Source organism: Castor canadensis, chromosome 6, assembly GCF_047511655.1.
Source record: "Castor canadensis chromosome 6, mCasCan1.hap1v2, whole genome shotgun sequence".
Taxonomy (NCBI): domain Eukaryota; kingdom Metazoa; phylum Chordata; class Mammalia; order Rodentia; family Castoridae; genus Castor; species Castor canadensis.
Window position 1 is genome coordinate 26424972 of NC_133391.1, and position 27393 is coordinate 26452364.

The following is a 27393-nucleotide window of genomic DNA, read 5'->3' on the forward strand; positions in this document are numbered from 1 at the left end:
GGTCTGCCATCTTTTTTTGTGTGATGTATAAACTAAAAATGATTTTCAAAGAGGAACATTTGCAATTTACTTGATGATAAGAAACTTTAACTCTGAACTTCAATTAAATGAAATTGCATTACTTCCCTTACCGAAATTATTTTGAATTTAATTCATTAAAAATTTGGAAGAAATTATTTTCTCTCACTATGTAAATACCTGCATATCTTCTATTTTGCCTTCTGGTCTACAAGATCTAAAATATTGATTACTCGCCTTTCTCAGAGAACAAAAACTACAAACTCTAAACTATTAATATAAAGCTTTTTATATAGCAAAGGTGAAAGCTCATGGAATTCAAATTCTAAAAGAAGCATCCTGATTGAACCCAGGGCCTCACACATGCTAAGCACATGCTCTACCAGTGAGCAACATGTTCATCCCTCAAGTTCTAAAAGGGGAATCAAAGAAAGAAACTTGAATTCTTTTGAGAAGTCCAGTGTTCTTCTGATACTCATTCCCATTTTTATGACCTCTTCCCCTTGCTGGAAGGCTCTCTTCTATATTCATGATGTTCTCAAATTATATGTCGTTATGTCTTGATAAAGACCTTTTTCAATCATTGTACTGTTGACCCAGGTGAACTATTCCAATCATAAAAAGAATTCTATTACTTTTAAAAAATAATTTCCTCCCTTCTGTTTTCTCTATCATTCTGAACTCCAGTTGATCAGATGTTGGACCTTTCTAAAATAATCCAATAAGTTTCTTAAAATTTTCTCTTGGAATGTTTACAATTTTGTGGAGATTTTCGTTTGCCTGTTTGATTGATTGGCTGGTGGGTTTATAGGCTAGTTAGTTGGTTTTTGCTGCTGGTATTGTTTATATTACTTTTTTATTCTTTTTCATTTTTGCTCTCATTTCTTGGAGATATCTTTAGCTTGATCCTCTAACTGATCTATCAACCTTTGAATCATAGCAAACATATTTGGTATTTTTATCATTCATTTTTCATAGGAACTTATTCACATTTTGTGGATCAATGGTTTCCCTCATCTCTCTGATGATATTAACTACAGATTACCTCTACCTCCTGTTTTCTTATCTTTTCCATATTGAGAATTCTTCTCAAATGTTTGGTGATTTTCATTTGTGCATTTATGCAGGACATGCAGGACTGACGATAGTATGACTATGGGGACATAACAGTACTACTGTGGATACTATGTCTTCATAGGAGGAAGTTATCAAAATGTGAGATGCCATGTAAAATAATTTTGCATGGAACCAGTCATGTTATTGTGAGGAGTCCCCTCATTGAAATAGTATATGGAAAATACTTTTAATGAAGTCATTCAGCTTTTTGAGAAACTGGTTCTTTCAATTTTCTGCTTTGAGGATATCCCTGGTGCTAAGAGTAAAGTGGGTATGTGTTGGGAAGGGGTGCCTCACTATTCAGAATCCTAATTTTTACCACTTTCCCATTTTCAGCATCACCCTAACTCCTTGAGTCTAATGTCATCACTGTTTAAATTCTACACAGGGCTGGGGGCATGGTTCAAGTGGTAGAGCAACTTCCTAGCAAATGCAAGTTCAAACTCATTGTGCACAGTAATCAGTCTCTTGCAGAGACTGGAGGTAGAAGTGGAGATTTGAGAATTTCACTGCTCAGTATACAGAATTTCAATCATCTTCCCACTTTTCTTAAGAGTCTTAGCCTCACCCTCCAGGATACCTGGTGCCCCCAAGTCATACACTACTAAAAGATTCTTGAAATGACTAAAGTCATATTTCATAAGTCTCTCCTTCATCAGTAGTTTGGGTTGTAATTCCCGCTTTTGTTGCTAAATCAGGTACCAATTCTCTTTCTAATTTCCAAGCATTTTTTCAGTCTCTTGTCCACAGCATTTCTTTTCTCTCCCTTCTCCTCTCTTTCCCCTCTCCCCTCTCTCCCCTCTCTCCCCTCTCTTCCCTCTCTTCTCTCTTCTCTTTCTCCTCTCTCTCTTTTCCCTCTCTCTTTTTACCTTTTTAATGTTTTTCCCATCCTTTAAATGGAATCAGAGGAAAAAGATAAAGTTATATAGTGAATCAGACTTCTTAAATGGAAGTTTTCATACTCTTTTTTTATATTGGAACACAGATAAATATCTACTTTTATTGTAGACCAGGTCCTTGAAGCTATCATATGCTTGTATAGTTCTTACAAAGAACTTTCACCTTTACATATATTAGCTGATAACAAATACCACCATATTAGGTAATACCATCTTCACATATTAACTTGCAATGAACTTTAACCTTTACATGCTAGCTAGTGTCAAATTTTGTGTAAGGTAAATGGGACTCCTTAAGGTAAAGTGACTTGTCCACAATTCCATAGCTAATATGAGTCATCCTCAGCTCTGATGGTAGAGACTTTTCAATTAGAAAGATAATTTTAGGCTCGTAATTCTAATTAATCATGAATTGAAGAATGCAATTGTTAAAGAATTTTTGCAATTTTTATTAAAAATGAAAATGCTCCAACATCTTGTTCTCTCTCTTAAATTCTCTAAACAAAATTGAATAGTTGAATATTACTCTAATTATGTATCAATTACCAAAACCACATATAACGGGAAAAGTACTGAGTTATCTGCCCATTATCTGAGATAGTTCAGATTTGCACTGTAAGGCAGAAATGGGACCAATAACATTAGCTGCAAATCATATCCTCCAACTCCAATTTCACCATGGACTCTCATCTTTAGTTAAGCCCATCAGCAGAAGTTGTTGAGACTTCTCCCTTCTGGTTCTCTCCATTTTATACCCATACACTCACTCTCCATAAGTAACTATTCTCTAATTTGCAAGATTAAGATCATATAGTATGTATCACCTCACATTCAGTTTTCTCTTCCTCAACATTCTCTGTATTCTAAACATTTTGTACATTTCTTTTCTTTTAAGAATGATTTTTTTCCATTGTTTGCTGTGATTATACATTTTGGACCCTCAATCCTTTCCCCTCTCTCATCTACTTTAGGACATTTCCATATTTACTTCTTGTTCTTAGATCTTCAGTTTTTCCTATCTGTCTTTGCTACTTTCCTCTGCACAGAAACGTGAACAAGTCTTCCACATCTTACAAATCAGTGTCTTCTGATCCTGCTAACTTCTTAAGCAAATTGTTTAACTTTCTCCTTTTCTTTACATCAAACTTCTTAGAAGATTATATGACACTACACATACTCACCACTTACTGATGCTCCAACCCCTTGCTTTCTGGTTTTGCCATGGGAGTTCTTTTGAAAGCAATAGGTAACTGATATTCCATTATCAATACAGTTGACTTGTCACATGTTTCATTATCTTCTATCCCACAAAATGTTTAATTCTGAGATTATTTACTGATATATGCATCCATATGTGTTTGTGTGTTGCTTACTGTGAACCTGGACAGTTGTCTTGGTAGTAAAGAGCAAAAAAATTTCATTCCAGTTCTCATGAACTTTATAGTCAAGTAAATGAAACTAGTATGAGACAAATGAACATACCAAAAGTATTTTATTTCAAATATTTGTAAGTCATTACTGACGAAGACCAATAGTTGTAAGTATGGTGCAAATATGAGTAAAGGCTGGATGCAGTGGCTCAGACACGTAATCCCAGCTACTTGGGAGGTGGAAATTGGGAGGATTTCATTTCAAGGCCAGCTGGAGCAAAAGTTAGTGAGATCCCACCTCAGCAAATAAACCATGTATGATGGCACACATCTGTAATCTCAGCTGCCCTGGAGGATCATGGTCTGAAGCCAGCCCAAGCAAAATGTGCAAGATCCTATCTGAGAAATAACTAAAACAAAAAATGTCACAAGTGTGGCTCAAATTATAGATCACTTGCCTAGCAAAAGCAAACACAAGGTCCTAAGTTCAAACCCTAATACTGCCAAAAAAAATGATGAGAGTGACATGGTTTTGATGGCTTAGAATGAAGGCAGTCACTACAGAGGGAGACAGATTAGTTTATATTTTGGAAATAGAATCTGCAGAACTGTGTGGAGATAAGGAGAAAGACAAGGGATCTTATCTCCAAATCTGAGGAATTTGAAAAAGATAGGTAAAAGTGGAGGAGAAAAATTTAAGGAAAAGATCCAAAGATCAGTTTTGTCTTCCTCCTTGAAGCCTTCACTTGGACACTACCTATCTTTCCATCCTTATTTCAGTAGTTTTCACTTATTTTTCATACCCCCAATGTAGTCACATTTGAAGGCATCACTTCAACATTCTTTTCTCTTCTTTTTCAATCCGCTTCCAATTTAACCTGACCCCAACATCCCACTCTACATAGATGAGTCATTAGTGTTAATCTCCTGAGCTATGATTCATATTTTCAATTTTTTTTCTGAGCAGTTTTATTTAGATGACCCCTTTCCACTTCCAATTCAACCTAAAACTAAGTTCTTATTTTTCTGTATCTACTTATGGATCTCCTTTATATTATTGTCACTACCATCTTTCCAGTCACCTGGACTTATATCAGCATTCACATCTGCCACCTCCTTTGCTTCATTTGCTATGGTGCTATCAGTGGATTCTATCACATCCTGTATTCCTACCTTCTTTATATTTCCTTGAAGTGGTATTCCTGATTGTAACTCAAGCCCCCATATACTTTACCAAGAAAATTCTTATGAATTCCTAAATTGCTACCTCCTCATCCAGCACATCAACTACCATATGACCTTGAGAGTAATTATCCTAAATGGCAATAGTAGTCATTTCACTCGTGTCCAAAATCTTCAATGATCCCATTCACCAGTAATTCTCAAATTCCTTCAAAGTGTATTGAATGTTTCTTATGATCAGACCCCAATCTAACTTCTTCTCTGATTTCCAAATAACTTGAGTTTCTCACCATTCTAAAAATTCATCTGATTTTTCTCACCGCTCTATGTCTTTGCCAATGTCTCTGCCTTTTCATACTGGAACTCTTCTCTCTTTAAAGTATAAGATGATGTCTCTCACCTCTCTATCTAGAAATAAGCCTTTGTTTTTTATATTTCCCAAATAAGATATGAATTTTCAATGACTGAGAACAGACACTCACCTTTTTTTCCCCACTGAACCAAGCATACTATGTTGGGTATAGCAGGAACAGAGTAAACATTAAATTGAATTGACATATTAGTACTATTTATGATTTGCTTATAACATGCTAAATAATCTAGGTAAATGCAAATTTGTGATGAATTTTATCTTAAAGACAGATAACATATGAAATTCCTACTTTTATATGAGCTGCTCACAGAACCATAACTCTCTACTTCACTATGAATGGGCCTTTATTGAACTAAATTTAAAATACTAATAAATAAGAAATCCCTCTAAGTTTTGAAGTGTTATTCAGGCTTCCTCTTTTTCTAAACCTTCCATTTCTTGGGAACCAGTAAAGAACAGTCTCATGGATACATTTAAATGCTGAGATACAATCAAAAAATTTACCTACCAGTTTCTCTATCAACCAAAACAAACACGAAGCTATTTAAACATGAGATTGATTTTTCTGAATTGAAAGCCTTGCCTTATCTAAAATTTTATGCAAGTTAGCAAAATGTGACTATCTCTAAATTTCAAGTAAATTCCATCAAGCCAAAGTTTGCCTCTGCTCCAATAGGATTAAGTCCAGTCATATGAATGATAAATTGAGAAATAAAATGGTCATAGTAGGTACAAACTCTGTAACAAAATTCCTACTCATCTGCGACCAAATTATTGCATAAAGTGAAAAAGCTTGACCACTATGTCAGTAATTACTGGCATGTATACTCTCACTTTTCTAATTTACCTCTTCAAATTTCTTTCTCCTAACAAAAGTTTTCTAGTTCATCTAATAGCTGCTATACTTTTTCACAAAGATCAGAAAAATGACAAAAAAAAAACTAAAGATTGATAATGCCTTCAAGTCATTTCAAAATCATTTTTAAATAATTTAAACTGTATGACAATTTTGTTTTAAATTTCCCCAAAATCATTTTTGATTTGAATGTATCTTTTTTAAAAGTTATCTAGAGTGATATATTTTGTCTAGGGATAAAATTTTAAGCCCATTGCTTTCTCTTCAATAATAATCCCTTCTACTTGCTACTAGGAATCCTTAGAATAATAACAGGCTGCTATCTTATTTAATTCTCACAAGCACCCTACAAAATAAGCATCATTGTCCCGTCCTAGAGTTCAGAAAAGTGGTAATCAACTAAAGCAACGAGTACAAGATCACAGAGCCAGTGAGTCAAGCAACGGGGAGTGAATTCAGGCCTTTCTGAAGCCCAGCCTCTGGGTGGCCACACAGCACAGTTAGCTGGCATCTGGATATTGCAAAGGGAGAAAAATTGTTGTGGACACAACCCCTGGTGCCAATGTACAAGAAATGCTGTGGCTTATTTCACTGATTTCTAACTCTTCCTTGATTTTGTTTTTCTTTTGCATTCTTTTCCTTTAGTTGCTGGAAATGTTTGTGCGGCATTGTCTGTGACCCTTGCTGGCTTCCTTGAGATACACAGAAAGCACTTCCCACTGGTGGAGCAGCCTCTTTCAGGCCAAGTTGACACTGCATCTTCCATGCCCTGTTTACACCTCGTTCCTCAATACGTTTTACTTGGAGTGGCTGAAACTCTGGTAAACCCAGCCTGTGAGTAACAATTTTATCAAGTAATGTTAGAAAACACTGAAGCTTCACACAGAGCACACCACCTGAGCAGGAACAATTAACGTGACAGGTGATCTGTTCACTATGGGTATTACCCAGAGTGCTTTAAAGAAGTCTATGTATTACCATCATTTAAAAAAAAATGTTTCTTTTCTTGTTACTCCTCTATCAGCTATACAAAACAATCATAAATTCTGCCTGGGTGTAGGTGGAAGGAAAGATCTACTGACCTGATTAGAGGCAGTAACCATTTAGTCTAATACAGGACAGAAGGAAAAAATAACTTGGCTAAAATCTAGAAGACAACTCAACACACTTAGGTGAAAACTTGTCTTATCTCCTCTATTCCTCCCTCCCTCTCACTCAGAGATAAACTCATACACACACTCCCTCCACAAATGACATGTAAAGTACTTTGACAGTGTATCAACATGCAAATGAAATGAAAATCTGACCTGATTTTCCTGACAACTCAATGTCTTTAAATTAAATTATACTAGATTAAATGTGATCACTAGTATTTCATAAGATTCCAATTAAGTTTATTAAATATCAAGGTTTCTGGATAATCTAGATTACTTATATTAATTAAACATACAACTTTAAAATTGATCACAATATTTCAGTAGCTTCCTGTAATCAGTAATGTTTGGGTATATGTGTACAGACATTATCAGTGCCATCAGTCACATTTTATGTCTCTACCCTCCTTGTATATCCCTACGATGGGAGTCCTAATTGTAACTCAAGGCATCATTATACTTTGCTGAGAATATTTTTATAACCTCTAACTACTTCACACTTCGAATACCATCCCCATTCTCTCAACCAGCACATAATCTTGAGTAATCATGCTAAATAACAATTCTAATCATTGTATTTGTGCCTAAAATCTTCAATGACTCAACGTTTTCTCCAAATTCCTTAAGAATATATTTAATAAATATGTACTTACACGCATACATATGCACATATATGATACCAAAACAATTCATTTAAAAAGTCAAAATAAAGTTGTACCATTATATGTAAATGTGCATCATGCATATTTTTCATTATGTTAAATAATGTCATAATGGTTTTTCATGAGCTCATGAATAAGGTTTTTCATGAGCTTTTTATCATGGTCAGATTACTACATGAAATATAAAAGAAGTATAAACAAATGCTACTATGCAAGTGTTCGTGATTTTTCCTCATGTTGTTTTTAGAAAATTCTTGGAAGTAGTCAGCCAAAATTTTCTGGGAACATGTGGAGTAAGTAATGAGTAAATATATTAAGGAAAGTCCTAGCCAGCTTTGCAATAGTGGTTCAACATCCAGAAACCAGCCATTTGCCATTAAAAAGACAAAGCATGTGCTATAAACCACTCAGTCCACCCCTTTTTTATTACCCATCAGAAAACTGAGTCTAACTGAGTCAAATATTATCAGCTAAAGAGGTCATGGGCCAGAGACTAGACTTTGGTTTGATTTCCAGCCTTTCGCTTACTATGTGACTTTGGAAACTCATTTATCTTCCACCTTTCTGATCTTTAAAACGGAGATAATTACCATTCTTCCTTATATTACAGCATTAAGGTAAGAGTCAATGGGAACAGGAATGAGAGGCCATTACTTGAAAGTGAAGTGATATGAATTGTGAATGGGCATTTTGCCTGATAAAATCAAGTCTTCCTCTTGTAGGAGGCAGTGCAGCATGACAGTTGGGCTCTTTGGTCTTAAAGTTGTTCAGTACTGAGTTCAAATCTAGCTCTGCCACTGAGGAGCAGTGTGATCTTGGGGAAGCTATTCTGTGTTTCTGGACCTTTCTTATCACTTATAAAATGAGAAAGAGTTGTTTAAAGGACCCAGTGAGATAAAGCAAAAAGCTTTATCTAGTATACAGACAGCACCCAATAGTTAGTAGCTGTCATGTTAGCTGTTGATATCATCTTTTGCATGAATTGATAGTACTATACTCAGAACTCAGCACAGATCTGCTCCCTGCTTTTTCTACCATAAGCAACTTAGACACCTGCAGACCTAATAGTGTGAACAGAATTGTCTTTCTCACATAAGTTATCCTGGACCCTTCTCTTCCTTGCTGGTCTCCTCCAATCCAACAGTAAGGCTTAGTCTTTCCTCTGAAATAAGACCCAAGCCTTCCCATGTCTCACTGTCCCTTTGTCACTATCTTCCTGGTCTATAACACCATCATTTGTAGCCTTGATTCTTCCATAGTCTCCTAATTTGTCCCCCTGCTTCCTCTCCCTGCCTCACGAGTCCATTCTCTTCAAAATAGCTATTGTCATCTTTCCTAAACATAAATCTTAGTATTCCCCTGTTTATAGATGCACAATAGAGTTATGGAGAGAGAATCTCATTCCCTAAGGTAAGGTAACATAAGTTTTATTCACCTTGCCTTGGTGAAACCTCCATGTGATCCTCTGTCAACTACTTCAGCTACATTTTGTTATATTCTGTTCCTTGACCACTTCAGTAAAAATGTATATGTGCTTCTAGGGTGGCACACATAATTCTATGCCAAGGCCATTGCATTTGTTCTTCTCTTTATCTGGTTTTCCCTGTCCTCTGTTTTGAAAACCTGGCTTCTTTTCACTGAGATCTCAACAGTCATCTATTTGGAGGTGCCTCTCCTATCATCTTATCACTTCTCATTCTACAGCCCTACCCCTTCCATCTTCTTTTTTCCTTGCAGCACCAGTCAGAATCTGAAATTATCTTATTTATCTTTGTGTACATGTTGCATGCTTCTCACCAAAAGGACATGTGCTCCCTGAAGTATATTTTTCTTTTTTTTTTATTCCTGGTTCATCCATCAGTTCTCTGTGTTCTTCTTTCCTGAAAGGTGCACATACAGAGTATGTTATCAATAAATATATTTTGCTATAATCCCAGTTACTAGGGTGGTGGAAGGAATAGAATAGTGATCTATTCTATTTGCCTGCTAGTTCAGGCAAAATCATTAGACCCTATGTGAAAAACAAACTAATAGCAAAAATAGGAGTGGGGGCAGGGCTCAAGTGGTAGAGCACTTCCCTAGAAAGTGCAAGGCCCTGAGTTCAATCCCCCAAAACTATAAAAAGAAAAATGCATACTTTTTGAATCAATAAACAAATATTTCTACCTTACTAAGCCATGTGTAAATGAACAAAAGTAAAACATTTTTCAAACTATGTTTTAATAACAGCAGTGCATACTCCAGCTGTCTCATTACCTACACTTGTTTATTCAAAAAATTTTATGTAGGTGTCTACAATGTACCCAACACTGTTTGGGGAGCTTTAGACAGAAGAAGGAAGGGAAGGAAGTGAAGGAAGGAAGGAGGGAGGAGGCAGGAAGGAAGGAAGGAAGGAAGGAAGGAAGGAAGGAAGGAGGGGGAGGAAGGAGAGGGATGAAGGAAAGGGAAGAAAGAAGGAAGGAAAGGGAGGGAAAGGGAGAGGGGGAGGGAAGAAGGAAGAAGGGAAGGAAGAAAGAAAAGGAGGGAGGGAGGGAAAGAGGGAGGGAAGAGGGAAAGAGGGAGGAAGACAGAAATTTCTGTCATTGTAGAACTTACAGTTGAGTAGTTTAATAGTGGAGAATAGGTTAGAAAGATGGAAAGTGATAGTCAGAGGGATGCACAAGGCTGAGATTATGGAATGGTGGCAGTTTTGATTCAATACATGGTTGGAAAACCATTTGTTGAAGTGACAGATTATAAACAGATTTGACAGACCAGTTTTTTAAAAAATTATTCAGCTTTGTCATCACAGTGCAAATCAAGTCATAGACAATGCATATATAATGAATGGGCTTGGTTGTGTTCCAATAAAACTTTATGAAAATAGGTGGTGAGCCAGACTTTTTGTGTCCATATTGGCCTACTTCTAGTTTGGGGTATATAAGATACAGGCTGTGACTATGGATGGACATGAATTGAGTAGAAGCTGAGGTAGAGTGAAAGGCAAGGACATTGGAGGTCAAGGAAGGGTGGAAAGTTAGAAGGACGAACAACATGTGTGTAAAAACTACTGCCAAAAATTAATGCAGGACCAGTACTATAAAGTGTATGAAGGAAAAAGAAATTCCTAATTTAAAGAAATAGAGGACAAAAGAGAGGTAATGGGTAATATAGACTGATAACACAAGATTCGAAGCTTTTAGGAACAAGGATGGAATAATGGTCTGAAAATGAAGACAGGAAAAAGTTCTATTTTCTGGGCTTGTGGTACTTTTCCACTTGTTCAAAATAGCTCCTCACCAAATGCAGTAAACACACCTTAATAGTTTAAGAACAACTGGACTAAAAAGGAGTTCCAGCAATGAGTCCCCAGTACCAGGTGCCTTAGGAAGGTGGTTATGACCCCATCTTTTGTAGATTCTTCATATCCTGCGATGTGGCATCCTTGCAATCGATAACCAGCCACTATCTGGAGGCACACTTTAGCTCTCATTGGCAGGAAGACTGGCTTTCTCCTATACTTGGAGTACTTTTTATTGTGTCTTCAGAGTATAATGAGAATTTTAGAACAGTGAGTGACTTGCTAATAACATCTAGACTATCATGAGCTACTAGAAGTGTCTTGAAGCCTAAAAAATCAAGTTGATGATCACTAAAGTTGAAAAAGATCAGAACACACTAGTACATGCCTAAAAATGGAGATTTGAAAACTTGAAAAACTAACTCCTATAAAAGGGAACTGGAAGCTTTCAAAAACGACTAAAATGACACTAAAGAGAGATTAACCAGCAGGCAGAGAGCTGGCAAAGTGTGTTCATGAATTATACAGGGCACCAGAAGTTCTAGCAAGAGAAAAGCATAGGATTAATAATTAACCAGCAGAGTAATAATGGGCTTGTAGTTCTGCTTTTTCACAGAGAAAGAAATAGGCCTACTTACTCTTTATGCCCATTGTTTGTCTCCTTGTATTTATGGAGAGGAGTGTTCATAGCCAAATCCTTCCTATAACTGTGAATCAATTCTTCCCAAAGCATCTCCACTGTTAGCTTCACACTCTCCTGTGGGCCTTCCTAAGAATACTGGAAGATTTGGCCTCAGGCTCTGGCTGGTGATTTACACTACGCCAAAAAGCTGTGTTACCTGGCCACCACTGTTAGAAGCGCTTCTCTGTGGTGTTTTATTTATCACCGTTATTATCCTCACCTCCAATCAGTATTTGTGATGCTGAGAGCCTGGTTGAGCATTGCTCTGAGTAATGTACATATTTCTGCTCTCTGCCCTTCCAGAGCTTTAAATCTGGGAAAGATAAACTGATACCTGTTCCCACCCTTAGCCCAGCACCAGCACTCAGCACATTTTCTAGAGCACAACTAGTGACTTCCCTAAATGTTTATTGGTTGAAAATAAAACCATGTGGAGAATATGCAAAATATGTTGTATTAATGCAGGAAGGGACATTAATACATTTTCCTTATGGATTAGTAAGCTCATTAGGTGTGCTAGACAAATGCAACTCCCTGAAGTAAAGTACAAGTAAACCAGGATGAAATATTCCTGAGAAGGAGGGAGGAGATAATAACCTTTCTTTCTTCTTGTAGACAAGGAAATGAAAGGTTTAGTTTTTATAGTACATCTGCTTTTTATTATCCTCTCTTTTAGAAATGAGCTTCAATATTTATTTACTTATGATCCTATTGTTGAAAAATTTGCAAAGCACTAAGGAGTAACAAGAAAATTAGATATCCAATGATTTACCGGCTCAAAACAAAGATGTTAATGTTATTTAAAGTATTTCTTTATAATTTTTGCTACATATATGCAATAGAGAGAAATTAATAAACTCTGATGTATCCATCTTCCATTTTTAACCATTTCAAATCATGGTCAAATATGCCTCATCTCGACCCTCATTTTAATAACCTCTTTTTCCCTCTTGTGTGATTTTGAAGCAATTCCCAGATATCATAGTATAATAAATATCAAATATTTTGACTTGTAACCCTAAAATTGTCATGTATATTTTAATATGGTTTTATTAATGTGGTATGTACAAAATCACATGTACTTATTCTCACCTATTACTGATCTCAAAAAAGATTATTTCTAACTAAAAATTTTTTTTTAATTTCTTCCATGGTATTCTTTCAACATGTTTCCACCATCATTTCTAGTACCCCAACAATGACTTGGGAGGAAGAGATACCATTTCAGAGACCCAATGCTACAGCTATTGCCTCTCTCTAAGTACAGTGTCCTTAAATAGGGTATCACATATAAAGGACTTTGCACAGTGCCTTGCACAAGTAGGAGCTATTGCATTTGGCAAGAATCAAGTCAGGTGTGGCGGTCTACACCTGCAGTCCCAATACTCAGAAGGGTGAGGCAGGAGGATTGAGAGCTCCAAGGCAGTTTGGGTTACAAATTGAGTTCAAGACCAGTCTAGGATACACAGCCTATTTTTAAATAAACAAATAAAATAGCTAAATATTTCTAAATACCTATAAGCCAGTGTTGCACTAACTCCCTTACCTATAAGATAGCAGGAATGTGTCATAGAACCTCTGCAAGTGAGTAATTTATTTTTTCCCACTCCACTGAAGAGGACAGCAAGGCTTGGAAAGTTTAGTCAATTTACCTAAAAGTCACAGAGATAGTAAATGACAGTCATGAGATTTTAGTGCATTCTTGTTTAACTCCAGAGCCCATACTTTAACTGTATGCAAATTTTATATGATAAATTCAAGTTTTCCACAGGAAACCTAATGATTTACATGGAATCACAGAATCATAGATCTCACTGATAGATTGTCATGATATTATCTAGTACAGGCCTTACTTCAATCTGAAATTTATCAGAAATATTCAAATAGGTGTGAAATATATTAGAACATTCAACTGCCAAGCAATCAAATTCCTCTTGTAGCTGTACAGGGGTATATTTTTGCCAGATTTTATTCCTTGAAGATAACTATAAATTGCATCAGAAAGTATCCTTACAGTGCTCTTAACAAAATCCAACCCAAATTTTGATCTTATTAGCAAATTTTCTTTGATGCATGCTCAACATTAATTTGAACAGTATCTATGAAAGTGTTCTGGGGAGAATTTTCTAAATTCTGACCTCCTCTTTTTCTCTCAGTCTCTGTAATAGCATATAGATTTGCTCCAAGCAATATCAGAGGAACTTCTACGAATTGTTTGACACTATACCATGGATTTGCCTGTTTCACAGGGGCACTGCTGGTTGAGTTGGTTTATCTCATCTCAGAAGGTAAAAATTGGTTCATGTTATACTTATATATATTGATTTGATGGCTGGGAACTGGGAGACAAAGCCTTAGGAGAGGGGCTTTGCCCATGTAACCTCTTTTTTTAATTGATCCACTTTTGCAATTAAGATAGAATTAAGATAGGAAATAGACTCTTGCTGTATTCATTAATTTCTAGGAATTGTTTTTCTTTTGATAGGAAGAGGTAATTACAGAATGTCACTGCTCATGAGACCCTGTCTACCGTCTTTTTTAAGTGTATTTCAAAGCAAACTGGTCATCATATTCTCATTAGGTCTTTTAATGAGCCCATATTCAATAATACCTCATAGCTGGCACAGCAATGTGTAGAAGAATTAGCACCTGTGTGTGTGAAGGAGGATGAAGTACCTATATGATCTATTTTCCTCTTGATTTGCCACAAATCTTGTCTATGAAACCCAAGAGAAACCGTGAGTTGAATAACAAATGACCTGGGAAAATTTTCCTAGCACAAGTTTTGAACAGAGAAACAATGAATCTGAAAAATTCAGTTGCAAATATTGAAGTATTACTCTTAAGTTCCATGTGTGGGTGAAAAATTAGATGGGATGACAATAATGACTAGCGGTCACAGTTAAATGACTTTGGCTATATTTTAAATCCATTGACATATTTTTGAAAACACTGTTCTAACATGTCACTGTAGCTTAAATTTTATTTTAATTTACTTTTTATTTATTTTATGGGAAATACCACAGACTTATACTTCTCTACTTTCAAAAATGTTTGTGGTTATGCACTGAGAGAGCATGTTAGTGTGTATTCTCTTAAAATAAATTCAATTTGCCTGCCTTTGCATTATGAAGAAAATAATGTCTATGAATGAAAACTCATCTAACATTAAGACTACACTCAAAAACTATTTATCAAGAACCCACTGAGGGCCAGCTACAGTGGCCCATGTTTGTAATCCAGCTACTCTAGAGACAGAGATCAAGAGGGTGACAGTTTGAGACCAGTCAGGCAAAAGTTAGCAAGACCGCCATCTTAACAAATAATGCTGGGCATGGGGTATGCACCTGCTATCCCAGCTAGCAGGAGGCATAAATAGAAGATCACAGAGTCCAGAGCCAGAGTCAAAGCATGAAACCCTATTTGAAAAATAACTAAAACAAAAAGGACTAGGGGGACAGCTCAAGTGGTAAGAGTGCCTGCCTAGCAAGCATGAGACCGTGGGCTCAAATCCCAGTATCACCACCAAAAAAGGTAAAAAGGAACCACTCTATTCCAGGAACCACCACACTGAGCATTGGGGGGGGGTATCCTGCAAGCAAAATAAATACTGCCAAAACCCTTACAAAGTTTTCAGGGTGCAAGGAAGCAATAAAACTAAGAGTGATGAATATGGTAGGTCTGGCAAAGTTCTAGGAAAGAAACCTACTAATGTTGATTGATGCCTTTTTCTTCATTATGAGAGGAAGTTAAATAAAAACATATATTGGATATTTCCTATGTGCCAAGTCCTGTACAACATAGACTTGTGGAAAATATGGTTGCAATTCTCAAAGAAACTCATGTCCACACACTGCCAGAACTAGCCGGGTAAACCTTAGCAAGTTGCTGATGTCTGGTGATCAGATTGTCTTTATATAAACAAGAGAAAAGGCACTGGCATGATTTTATAAAATAACTGGGAAAAGTCTCACCTCTCTCTGTATCTAAAACACTTCAGGTATTGAACATGTTTCCTTAACTTCATATTACTCCATGAAGTTAGTTGGTTTAAAAAGTTTTCTTCAGTCAAATCACATTTGACATATACCAAAAGAACAGAGTCAAATATTATTACCAGTTTGCCTCTTACAAACTTCTGATGGTTCACATGTGTGTTTAAGCAACTTACCCCAGAGTTTCATACTTCAGAGGTTAATTTCTCCCCAAAACTGCCCTCACTTTAGCCATTAACCACAAATTTGGAGATTCCCAGTGTTACTGAACCCAAATTCATTGACTCACAGCTGCTCCAAAATGGCTCGATGAATGGGACCAAGCTGGTGGGACAATGAAAAAGATTTATTCAGTAAGTCAGCAAAGCTGAGAAGATAGGTAGACTAGCATCCTGAAAAACCACCTAACCCAGGCTCCAAGCTGCTTCTGTCTTCAGAAAAAAATGATTGCGAAAACCTGGCACCTGATAATGTGCTGCTCCCTATCACTCATGAAGTGAGTGCAGAGACAGGGAAGTCTGGAGCACATCTACCCTGGGCTGCTACTTTACAAGATCACTGAAGGTTATGTGCTCAGGGAGGCACAGGTTTTTTCTAGTGAAGAATAACCACAAGTGTGGCCACACCAGGGCTGTCATCACTTCTAACAAGCTGGTTATAAATTTGGAGTTCCCCCACCGATCCCCTCAGGTTTGATAATTTGCTAGAATTCACAGAATTCAAGAAAGCACAATACTTGTGATGATAGCTTTATTATAGCCGAAAAAAATACAAATTAGAATGAGCCACAGCGAGAACTACAAAGTTCAAGACCTGGGAGGCTCCCACAGTGAAGGGATTTCCTTCTCAGGAATACAGTGCCCTCTGGACTCAGCGGTGTGTGACACTAGGAAAGCTCAGAGAGCTATCTTGCCCAGTGTCTTTATTGGGGCTTTATTACATAGGCATGGTTGATTGAATAATTGACCATGTGGGTGAACACAATCTCATCCTTCCTTACCTTCCCAGAAGTTGCATTCAAAAGTCCCAGCCCTCTGCTCAATGATTGGGCTTCCTGGCTGGCCAGCTCCCATCGTGAGGCACTCATTCACATAAACTAAGTAAAGCCCCCACCATGAGTGATTCCATTTATGGTAATCATAACCTAAATTAATAGGTAGGGCCTGAGTGGCCCACCATGGATAACAAAGGCATTCTAATCTCTCAAGAAATTCAAAATATTTCACATTTATAATCCCCCTGGAACCAGATCAGGCAAATTCCTTATTACACACAGTTGTTCTTGCAAAAATATTTCATTGTAAACCTAAATTGTTATTGAGAATCTGTACAGTATGGTGTGAGCTTTTCCATGCATTATTACATTTATTACAATAATTTTGTGAAGGAAATATTGCCATCCTTCTTGTATTTGCTGGTACTAGAATTTGAACTCATTGCCTCACACTTGCTAGGCAGGCATTCTACCACTTGACACATGCCCCCAGACTTTTTGCTTTAGTTATTTTTTAGATAGGGTCTCACGCTTTTTGCCTGTATGGCCTCCTACGGTGCTCTTCCTATCTCCACCTCCCAATAGCTCCAATTATACATGGGACCCACAGAGCCTTGCCTTGGTTTTTAAGTGTCAGAATTAAGGCAGAATAAATAAGGGGAAGTGCTCCAGTAATCAAACTTGCATCTGATAGAGATCTGACTCTCTCAGTATAACTAGACCAATTCCAACATTGATTTCAATATACCCAGTAACTAATAGGAGTCCTTAAATGTAAGGACTTTATAGTGACATTGGTTATTTCTATAATATAACCTCCTTTGGTAGAAGAATGCATATGAAATAATATTGCTACTATTCTAGATGTAGTACAAAGATAAAGAAACAAAAGTTTATATAACTTTGGCAAAGTTTGGTGCTCACGAATCGAAGGTAACTATAGATTCACAGTGAAGACATCTTACGAAAACGGGATGTGGAGTGGAGCATTTTCTAAACTTGTGCTCAAGACGACATCATTTAAATAGTCATTAATTGATTTAATTTAATTCTTTTATGGTTTTTGTTTTGTGTTCATAGTAAAATCATGTAACATCAAATCACATTCCAGAATATTAGAATCTTACAATCAGATATTGCCTCTGAGCTCATCTTAACTTTGTACCAGAAAATAGATGTATCGTCTTTCAGTCTTCCAGAAAAATTCTCTGCTTTGAGGTATAACCTTAGTCTGCCCTTCTGTTGATAACTGCATTCCACAGTACAAACCTAATTTTTCAACCACATAGCAACTCTTCAAACATTTGAGAAATGATGTGGTATAGTGGCTACAAGGTTCTGGAGTCCAGTCTCCTCCATCTAAATCCAGATATGTGGGCTTTGTGTTCTCAGTGTCATATCAGTAATGATAAGTGATTCATTATGTAGTTTTGAAAATTAATTAATTAATACCCACAATAATTGTCCAATAAAGTTTGCAATCCTTATCCCTTCTATTTTACAGAAAGTGACCCCTTTTGCTTTCACATTGTATGGGTCCATGAATTTTCATTACCAAGGCTCTTCTATCCAGTAAGCAAACAACAGTTTGTCAGTATCTTTCTTAAAATGTGATTTCCTAAATCCAGTGTAAGACCATGCAGGATAGATATGTTACTTTTATTAGCCTTGTATTTTCCTTCTCTCTCTCTCTTTCCCTCTCCTCTCCTTCTCAGTACCAACAGAGATTGTGTTGACTATTTCTGGATTGCATCATGTTTATGGTCAATTAAAACCCGAAACTTTTCTACTATTTTTTGCAGTTGCTCTCAGTTCAGCTCCCCTCATCACAATTTTTTCCTAATTAAATGCAGGACTTTATCTTTCTCCTTAATAAATGTCAACCCATCATCCTAAATAATAGACATTTTTGGAACTTGATTCTGTCATCCAGTGAATTACCAATCTTTATTCTTTTCTAACTTTGTGTTGTCTGCAAATTTAGTAAGCAAGTTCCTACACTTCTTCCAGGTAATTGATAAAATTGTTGAGTTGGACAGGACTGAAAATAGAACCTTATGGAAAATTCCTACAGACCTTATTGCAAGTTAATGACAATCAATTAATCCTCCCTTTTTGGATGTAATCAGCTCCCCATTCACCTAATTACTCTCATTCAGCCCACACACTTCTCTGTTACTCCCTAAATGCTATCACAGGAGACTTTGTCATATGTTTTTCTGGGAATAGGATATTTCTGTGTTTGTGACAGTCTCTTTAGCCATCAGAATATCATTCTTCAAGTAAGGAAATAAGGTTCATTTACACGATCTGGCTTACTCTGACTAATTAGGGTTCCCAAGAGTGGCCCTTTGACCATAAGCATCACTTTGGGTAGGACATTATCTCACTAAGACTGTTTCCTTTTAATTAAAAATGGAGATGATGCAGTTCACTTTTCAGTGATGATGAGAAGATAAAGAACTTCAAAATTTCAATACCAGAGGTTATCTTTAAATAAAATGAAGCGTATACATTGTAATGGCCCATTCACTTAAAGTCAAGTCAACACAGTCTAACAATTAGACCAATTTTTGCATGAAACTGGCCATAATGAAACCAACACTGCAAATGCATATATTTAGATGCCCCACACCCTGCAGCATTCCATTTAGCATTTAGGATATTTTTCATATAGATCAATTATTTTTTATTGTTGTGCTGAGTGGGGGCACATTGTGGCATTGACAAAAATTCTTACAATCTATCAAATATATCATACTTGAGTTCACCCCCTCCACCATTCTCCAGCATTTAGGATATTTTCAACCTTTAAGGATTCATGTCAGCTGAGTATGTGTGCATGTGAGTGTAGACCAGCTCTCACAGGCTCCCAGTATCCAAGCTGCATTAGTCATTTTTAGCACCATGATGGAGAATGGTGTGAATGCAGTAAATTCAAAAGGTTTCACAAAACTTGACTGTGCAGACAGATAACTGTTAGAGTGACATTTTCAGTACAAGTGAGAAAACTGATCCTTCTGGGATCACTAACTCTGAGTGCTTTAAAGGAGAAGATACAAGACTAAACCCATCCTCCTACACTAATCATTTCAGGAATAGTTTATCTAAAAGTAGCAACGCTAATATAAGGGAGTGCAGAAGTCAGTCAATCTGCTTATTTCGACTACATCCCATTAGCAACAAGATCAATTTTCTCACGCTCATGACTCCGAACTTACCTTTTCACAAAAATAACAAAACAGAATTCAGTGAAAAATGACATCTTAGTTATGGACGTGAAGGTGATAGGAAGAATCAAAGCATAATGTCTAGGAGAAAAAGTATAATTGGGCAGAATCAAGAGGTCAATCTGCACATCTTCCTGCCCTTACTAGTGCCTCTTCCTTAGAATTCAGGAAAGGTACAAAGAATTTAGCTGTTAAATTCAAATCAAGATCATTTTAAATTAAAGATGAGATCTTTAAAATTCTCATTTAAATATCTATGAGTATTGAGGCCACTGACAGCCATGTCAGCATGAATCACTGAGCTGCTCTTGAAACAGAAAATTTGCAGTTTCAGTAAACTTAAAAGACGAAAATATTTATGCATCTGGAAAAGTATTCAACTAGATATCATGGGCCCATGACTATTTTCTACAAAATATGTTTCTTCTAATTCAGATCTATGACTGAAGTCCAACTTCTTATGGGTTTTAAGTTTACAGATTTCAAGACCCAGAGGGAAAACAAGTCACCTGCTGCCCTATAATCCACATTTAGCTGGGACTATGACTAACTGGACAGGCCCCAAAGAGCTCCTCTAGGCAACTTCTCGTGATCCTCAGTCAGAATTAGATGCAGGGTCCCCTTCACACAATGGTGTTATGAAACCCACATTCAATTTATTCTACACCCTCAACATTAGACTCCCTCCACAGAAATCTCTGGAGCTACATAGGGTATTTGGGTTCATAACAATATAAAGGAAGAACCCAAATTATTGGTTGGACTATATAAAGTAGCTAATCATTTGTGGTGGTTTACAAAAGTAGGAGATTCAAAGATACCTATGATGTCTTGACCATGTCTCTTAATCTTTCTAAGCCTCAGCTTCTCCTCTACAATAGTGTCACTAATAACTTACTTGCCAAGATTTTTATGAGAACTAGAAGAAATAAACATAAATCACCAAAAAATTGTAGGTGCACAAAGACAATAATTTGAAATATTGTGGTTACTATAATTTGAGTGAGATCTTAATATACCCCAAGTGGGTCAAGACCATCATGGAGATGATTTTTTACTATGATACCTCAATAATTCTTCATTAGAGAATGCATACCATAAATGCAAAGCTCAGTTGTCACACTCAATTTCAATTCCAGGGCCAGATTGAAATGACATGAAATAAAAACAGTGCTTCATGAACTCATGTCATTAATGAAGTCTCCTTTGTGTGGCAAATTTGTAAGTCTAAGTAGAGTTAGAGACACATGCATATTCATAATAAAAATACCTGGAAATGGCATTGAAGCTGTAACTACAAGGATATGTGGTATTTAGCCTGGTGAGAGTAAGAATGATGTGTTTCTGATAGAGAACATATGACAAGTCCCAGAAGTAGACAAGTGCTACTTAAGAGGATCCCAGAAAAGGCTGGTAAGGTGAAAATATTCAGAAACAGAAAGAATGGCTTGAAGAGAATCTAGGGAGTTAGAATTAAAGGTCATACATGACCTTTATCTTACCAGTATTTTTAAAAACTTGAATGTAATAAGAAATCATAGAGGAAAAAGTGAGTGGCAGGTTCTACTGGTGTTTTAAGATGACTGTGGAGGCAGTGTAATTTTGAAGGGAAAAAGAATTATTTAGGAGAACCATGAAGGATACAACCTAAGTAATCCAGGAAAATCTAAAGTGATGACAGGAAGTAGGCAGTGGGAGAGATGTGAATGAGGACAAGCTCCATTTTAGAGGTAGAATCATAGTGCTTAGTGGCGGTTTTAATAGGATGGAGTAGGATGCAAGAGAGAGGAAGTGACATTACAGAAACATCTCAGCTGCCCTAAGTACTTAACCTGATGGGCAAAGATTCCCTTTACTAAATGAAAAAGACTTGAGAGAAAAACTGATTTTCAAATTTGTCACTCATTCACTTTTTACACATGAAGTTTGGCATAATCATAAGATAACTAAATAGAAATAGCTGAAGCACAAAAAAGACATTGGATAGATACATAAATATGAAAACCTTTGACACAAAAATAACACTTGAAACCAGTCAACAAAATGGAATTACCTAGGGCAACTACTAAGAATGAGGAGAAAACACATTCCATGGTTCTATACTTAAACAGATGTAATATGTGTGTGTCTAGGTATGTATTCACATAGTGAATGCATGTGTGTGTGTGTATTCACATAGTGAATGCATGTGTGTGTATGCATTCACTGAACATAAGAGAAGCTTGTTACAAGCAGGGAATAGTATAGTGCTACTGTGAAATCAAGCAGAATAAATAAAGTGACTGTAAGATCTAGCCACATGGTGGCCACTGTAACTTTAATAGGAGCCATTTCAGTGGTGAGATGTGAATGAAAACCAAATTGTCACAGGGTGAGGAATATCTAGTAACTAAGGAAATTAAGACATCACATTTAGGTAAGTCTTTTGAAGAACTTAGGACTGGACAAGATTTAAGGGGTAAGTGATGCCTGGAAGGGAATATAGGCAGAGTTACCAGATTTAGAAAATAAAAATACAGGCTGTGCATTTAAATATGAATTTCAGAAAATAATGAATAGTTTTTTTAGTATGTAAGTATGTCCCGTGCAATAGTGGGGGTGTAAATACACAAAATATTATTCATACACTGTTTTAGATAGGCTTATCCTAAAAAAAAAAAGATTCATGATGTTCTTCTGTACTTTCTGTACTTTTATCTGGGAACCTTAGGTATGGGTTCAAGACACTTTGTTTTTGATTCTTGAGGTATGTTTGTGTGTATTTAACTGCTGAGAAAACCTGGTATAGATGGAGAAGTAAAAAATGCAAGAGAAAGAAGGGAGAGCTGATAAAGCTAAGGCCCTGAATGAAGGAGTAGTGTTCAGTTGGGAGCCAGCCCAGAGAGATGGGCTTCTTATTGGGGAAAAGATACTTTTTTCCTAGACTGGAATAAAGTCTATGTGTCTGTTTGCAAACAGACACATAGTTCTGGTATTGGAAGGAAGCTTGAGCCTTCATTTGAAGCATCCCCCCACACACATACCTTGTGAAGTGTACAGCAAGCCATCCCTTGAGAGCAAAGATTAGGATGAGAATGGGGAGAGCAGGCAGACATGGACTTGTTACTGTGAGGGCAAGGACAAACAATTTGGAAGCCAAGTGTTAAGACAGCTGGCAGTGTTGAAAGCCCAGTTGGTGTTGATCATCATGAAGAGTGATACCAGGTACCCAACGCTTGACTGTGCTCAGTGATATTCAGATGCTCAATGCAGGCAAGGTGCCTGGTAGATTTTAAAATAGTTTAAAGTCCACAGCCAAGGGGTGAAAGCTACAAACCCCACCTTAAATTAAAGTAATTAGGGGTAAATGCTTTTCTCCCCCAAATATGCAAATGATGAGAAAGCCTTTCTTCTAAAATTCTGAGATTAATAAATCTATACCATTACCTAAACTGAGTTGTAAAGAATAAACTGCACAAACAAGCAGCTGCTAGGCAAAAAAATTGATCTTTGTTATATCCATGAATTATTTAAATTTAAATTTTTTGCCATTTTAAATAACTCCTCTCAAAAACTGAGTTATTATTTCAATCCACAAATACATAATGGGCTCCTACTATGTGCAAGCACTGCCTAGATACTGAATTAATAATAGCAAGGCTGATGTTTAATTAACAAGAAGAACCTTACAGAAATATTTGACACTCAAATTAATATCAGATATATTCATTTGACTAATGCTATTACAATTACAGTTCATAGCTAATGGCATTATCAGGCTATTATCACAAAGCATTACCTCTCTTCAAAAACTCATTTCCATGATAATTCATTGAAATCATCATGAGAACACACTATCTTGATGGGTTTTTCCCTCCCAATGCTCTTGAAAAGAATGAACTCACCCTTACAAGAAATCATGTTATGCCAAATATCATCCACTCCTGTTCAATCTGCAGTGCAGGTGAACAATGCCTAGTGATTTCTCTACGATTTTGAAAGACAGTGTCCCCTCCTGGAAACAGCAACCTGACTTCATTTTTATCCATAATTCCCAAGAAATGGAAATGCAAATTGAAGTTGCAATTGCAAGCTTTATGATCCAATGCAAAGTCTTGAGTGTGTGTGTTCCTGGGGCCCAATCTCAGTTCATTTGCTCATTCAACAAATATTTATTCTTAATCGACTTCAGGCAAATAGTTCAGCCGCTCTGTGCCTCTATTTCCTTTTCTGAAAATTAAAGGTAATAATAATTTGAGTTCTTATTAGATAAATATGAAAAAAATCACAGAAAAGTCAAAGTTAGAATACAGTTGTTAGGTATTATTTCCTTCAGGTATCATGAAAATTAATGTGTTTTAAAAATTAACTCAAGAAGAAGAGCTGTGAATCTCAAATGAAGCATTTAAATCAGGTTACTGAAAGGAGGAAGGAAAGAAATTAACATTTATTAAGTGTCAGTTATGCAGACTTTGCTATATGCATTTCACAAAGATATTATTTCATTAAATCTTCACAATTCTTTGGGGGCAGATATTTGCAGCCCCAAAATATATGAGGAAAATGAGCTCAGACAGTTATATAACTTGCCAGGATCTTATAGCAATGGTGGGTTTCTGGTTCCAATGCTCTTTTCACTATCCTGGATTTATTTCCCGTGATGCAGAAGCATATCCACCTTGGAAAATGATTGGTGCATCTTTTTAATTGCACTCTTCTTTACTTTCAAGTAAAAACTATATAGTGCTCTTTGCACACAGTGAAAGGTGTGCCTAAAGCAGGCAAGGTTTAAAAAAATTCATTTTGTGTCAGAAATCTCATAATTGGCTAGGTCACCAGCAATACCAAATGATGTTTTTTTTTAAAAAATCTAATGAAATCTAAGAGAAAAAATTACCTCACTGTGTCTAGCTATCATTTGAAAATATTCCAAAAGTCATATGTTGAGATTTTTTCAAAGTTCTATTGCATTCAAAATGAAACAGTAGTTAGGAAAAAGGGGGAAATAGTGCATCTTCTACCAAAAAAGTGAAACACCTGTTTTGAATCGAAAGCAATATGGAGTAGCACTGAATGCTCTGCATACTTTAGGTGCTTAGTAAATCTGTGATTTCTACATCATGGTGTCTAGCTAAATTCAGTGAATTGTAGGGTTCAAGATCGTTTCAGGTATTAGGATTTCTGAAATAACATCTTAGGACAGTTTCATAACTAACATATATCTTCCAAAGTATAGTATCAAGACTGTTCTCCAGCACTTCAGTGCTGACAGACAGGTGGTGTCTAGAAACCACCCTTCTCAGTCATTTTATAATTAACCAGAAATGAGTTTAGAAAGTCAGATTTCTCTGGTATAGTTGATGAAATGATTTTAAAATGTCATTTTTAAGTCATTTAACTGTTTAGTTAAATAAATCCAAATGATAAAGAAAGAAAAAATGATTTTAAAAATATCATGGCCAAAATATTATTTGGGCAAATTTGCTTTCGATATTTTTCTATTTGTGTACATGTGCACTTAGGCAGATATTAAATTTATATTTGTTTAAGCAAAATTAGGGTTTAGAGAAACCTTACTAAGTGTTCAATCAGCAAATTTTTATCAGGTACCCGCCTTTCCTTCTTCCCTTAAATAATATTGTCAGCATATCTCCATATCATTTGAATGGCAAAAATAAATAATCTCACTTTTTTATTATTATTATTGTCATACTTGAGGTACATTATAATATAAACCAAGGTTCTTACAATACATCTGATAGTTGAATGCACCCCCCTCCATCATTCTTCTTTATCTCCCCTTCTCCAGTTTCTGGAATACTTTCAGCAGGTCTCATTTTCTCATTTTCATACATGAGTTTATAATTTTTCCACCATATGCACCCTCCTGCACCCTTTCCTTATATCCTTCCCCCTCCCACTGATACCACCCCCCCAGACAGTACCTATTTTACCTTCCTGCTCTCCTTTTTTTTTAAAAAAAGGCATTTTTGTTTGTATAAGATAGCTATTCAGGGAGTTTCATTGTGACATTTATATATATATATATATATGGAAATATATATATATGGAATATATATATATTTTACAATTACCTAGTACATTTCACCACATAGATATGTATCAGTATGCCTTTCCCTTCCTATGGAATATTTACATTGTTTCCATTTTTGTTATAAATATTACGAAGGAGAGCATTTTTTTTGTGTGTAGTCTTTAAGTGCATCACTCATTTTCTCCTTAGAACAGAATCTTAGAAATGGGATTTTCATTTATTGAAGCTAAATATTTTAGCTATTTTTCTGTGAAGCAAAGTTGTTTTCTAAAAGACTGTATAAAGTATGTTGCATTGTCATAGGATGATACTTGTTCCAAAAGTGCTCATTTCAGCTGAGCAAAATATTTTGATCTTTGTCAATCTGATTGGCAAAAATTATATTCCACTGTTACTTTAATTTGTATTTTTAGGCTGTAAAATTGAAACTTTTCATATTTATAGAATACTATTGTCATTTCTCTTTCATTTTCTCTTTAGTCATGTCTTTTCTCAGTTCTTTTGGTCTATCATGATTTTCCTTATTGATTTATACACGTACCTTAAACTTTAGAATACTGTCATTTAGACATATTTATTGCTAGTGTTCTCCTAGTTTTGACTCAATATTTCGATTTTACAGGTGAGTTTTTTTACACAAATGTTGCTGGTGTATGTAATCAAGTCTATCAGTCTTTTTCACTGCGATTAATTTTATTGCATTTATCTATGGTTATGGAATTTAATGGCCTCACATTTTGAGTTTAGTTTTCTCATCCACATGAATTTTATTTTAATGTTAAGTAAAGAAAGTACTTATTTGCTTCACAAGATAACTTTGTCACAAAAAGTTGGTTAAACCATAACTATCTCATAGCTATAGTATAAATTGAATTAAACTAATCAATTAGTTTAATTCATATTTAGCATGTTCTTAGGTGATCTTGGAACTATTTCAGGGCTATTCTTCTGTCTTGGTCCTTTTCGTGATCCCTTGATTTTAGCTTAGTGTCACCCTCCTTTTAATTATTTCAATTTTATGATGAGTATTTCATATCAGATATTCCTAATAATACTTCTTTTCATGGTTATTCTTCATTTGTTAACACAATCTTTTCTATGGTTTATTCTTCCAAATAAATTTTAGAAGTATTTTTAAAACTTTACCCAGTCCTACTTTAATTTTAATAAGGCTAGTAAAATAATATAATTTTAGAAAAAAATGCTCTATATATGAGGATAACATAGCTCTTTTTTCCTTTTGAAATGTTGGAGGAGCCCAGGGCCTTGTGCATGCTAGGCAAGCACTATACCACTGAGCTACATCCTCAGACCACATAGCTTTTTTATTTACTTAATATTCTAAAATTTAGTTCAATAATATTTTTTCTTCATATATATTCTGGACATTTCCTGTTGGAGGTATTGTAAAATGTTATGTTCTTTTGTTTTTCCTTTTCCTATTATAAATTGAATCATTTTCCTCATTTCAACATACTGAGAATAATCCCTTTAAATTTTCAACAGAATTATCTTAGGTTTAAATAAAAATAATTATCCTTATTTCCA

General features: G+C 35.8%; 1 protein-coding gene and 1 long non-coding RNA gene across 2 annotated transcripts in view; one reads left to right on the top strand and one right to left on the bottom strand.

Annotated features, from left to right (window-relative positions):
• The window catches only part of LOC141424026 (uncharacterized), a 219913-nt gene that overhangs the window by 75359 nt on the left and 117161 nt on the right, over positions 1 to 27393 (bottom strand). The gene's annotated exons all lie outside the window — the stretch shown is intronic.
• Slc15a5 (solute carrier family 15 member 5) overlaps positions 1 to 27393 on the top strand; it is an 80059-nt gene that overhangs the window by 40680 nt on the left and 11986 nt on the right. The window contains exons 6-7 of the mRNA XM_074075991.1: positions 6460 to 6648; positions 13749 to 13880. Coding sequence (XP_073932092.1) covers positions 6460 to 6648; positions 13749 to 13880 — 321 coding nt within the window. The remainder of the gene's footprint in view (positions 1 to 6459; positions 6649 to 13748; positions 13881 to 27393) is intronic.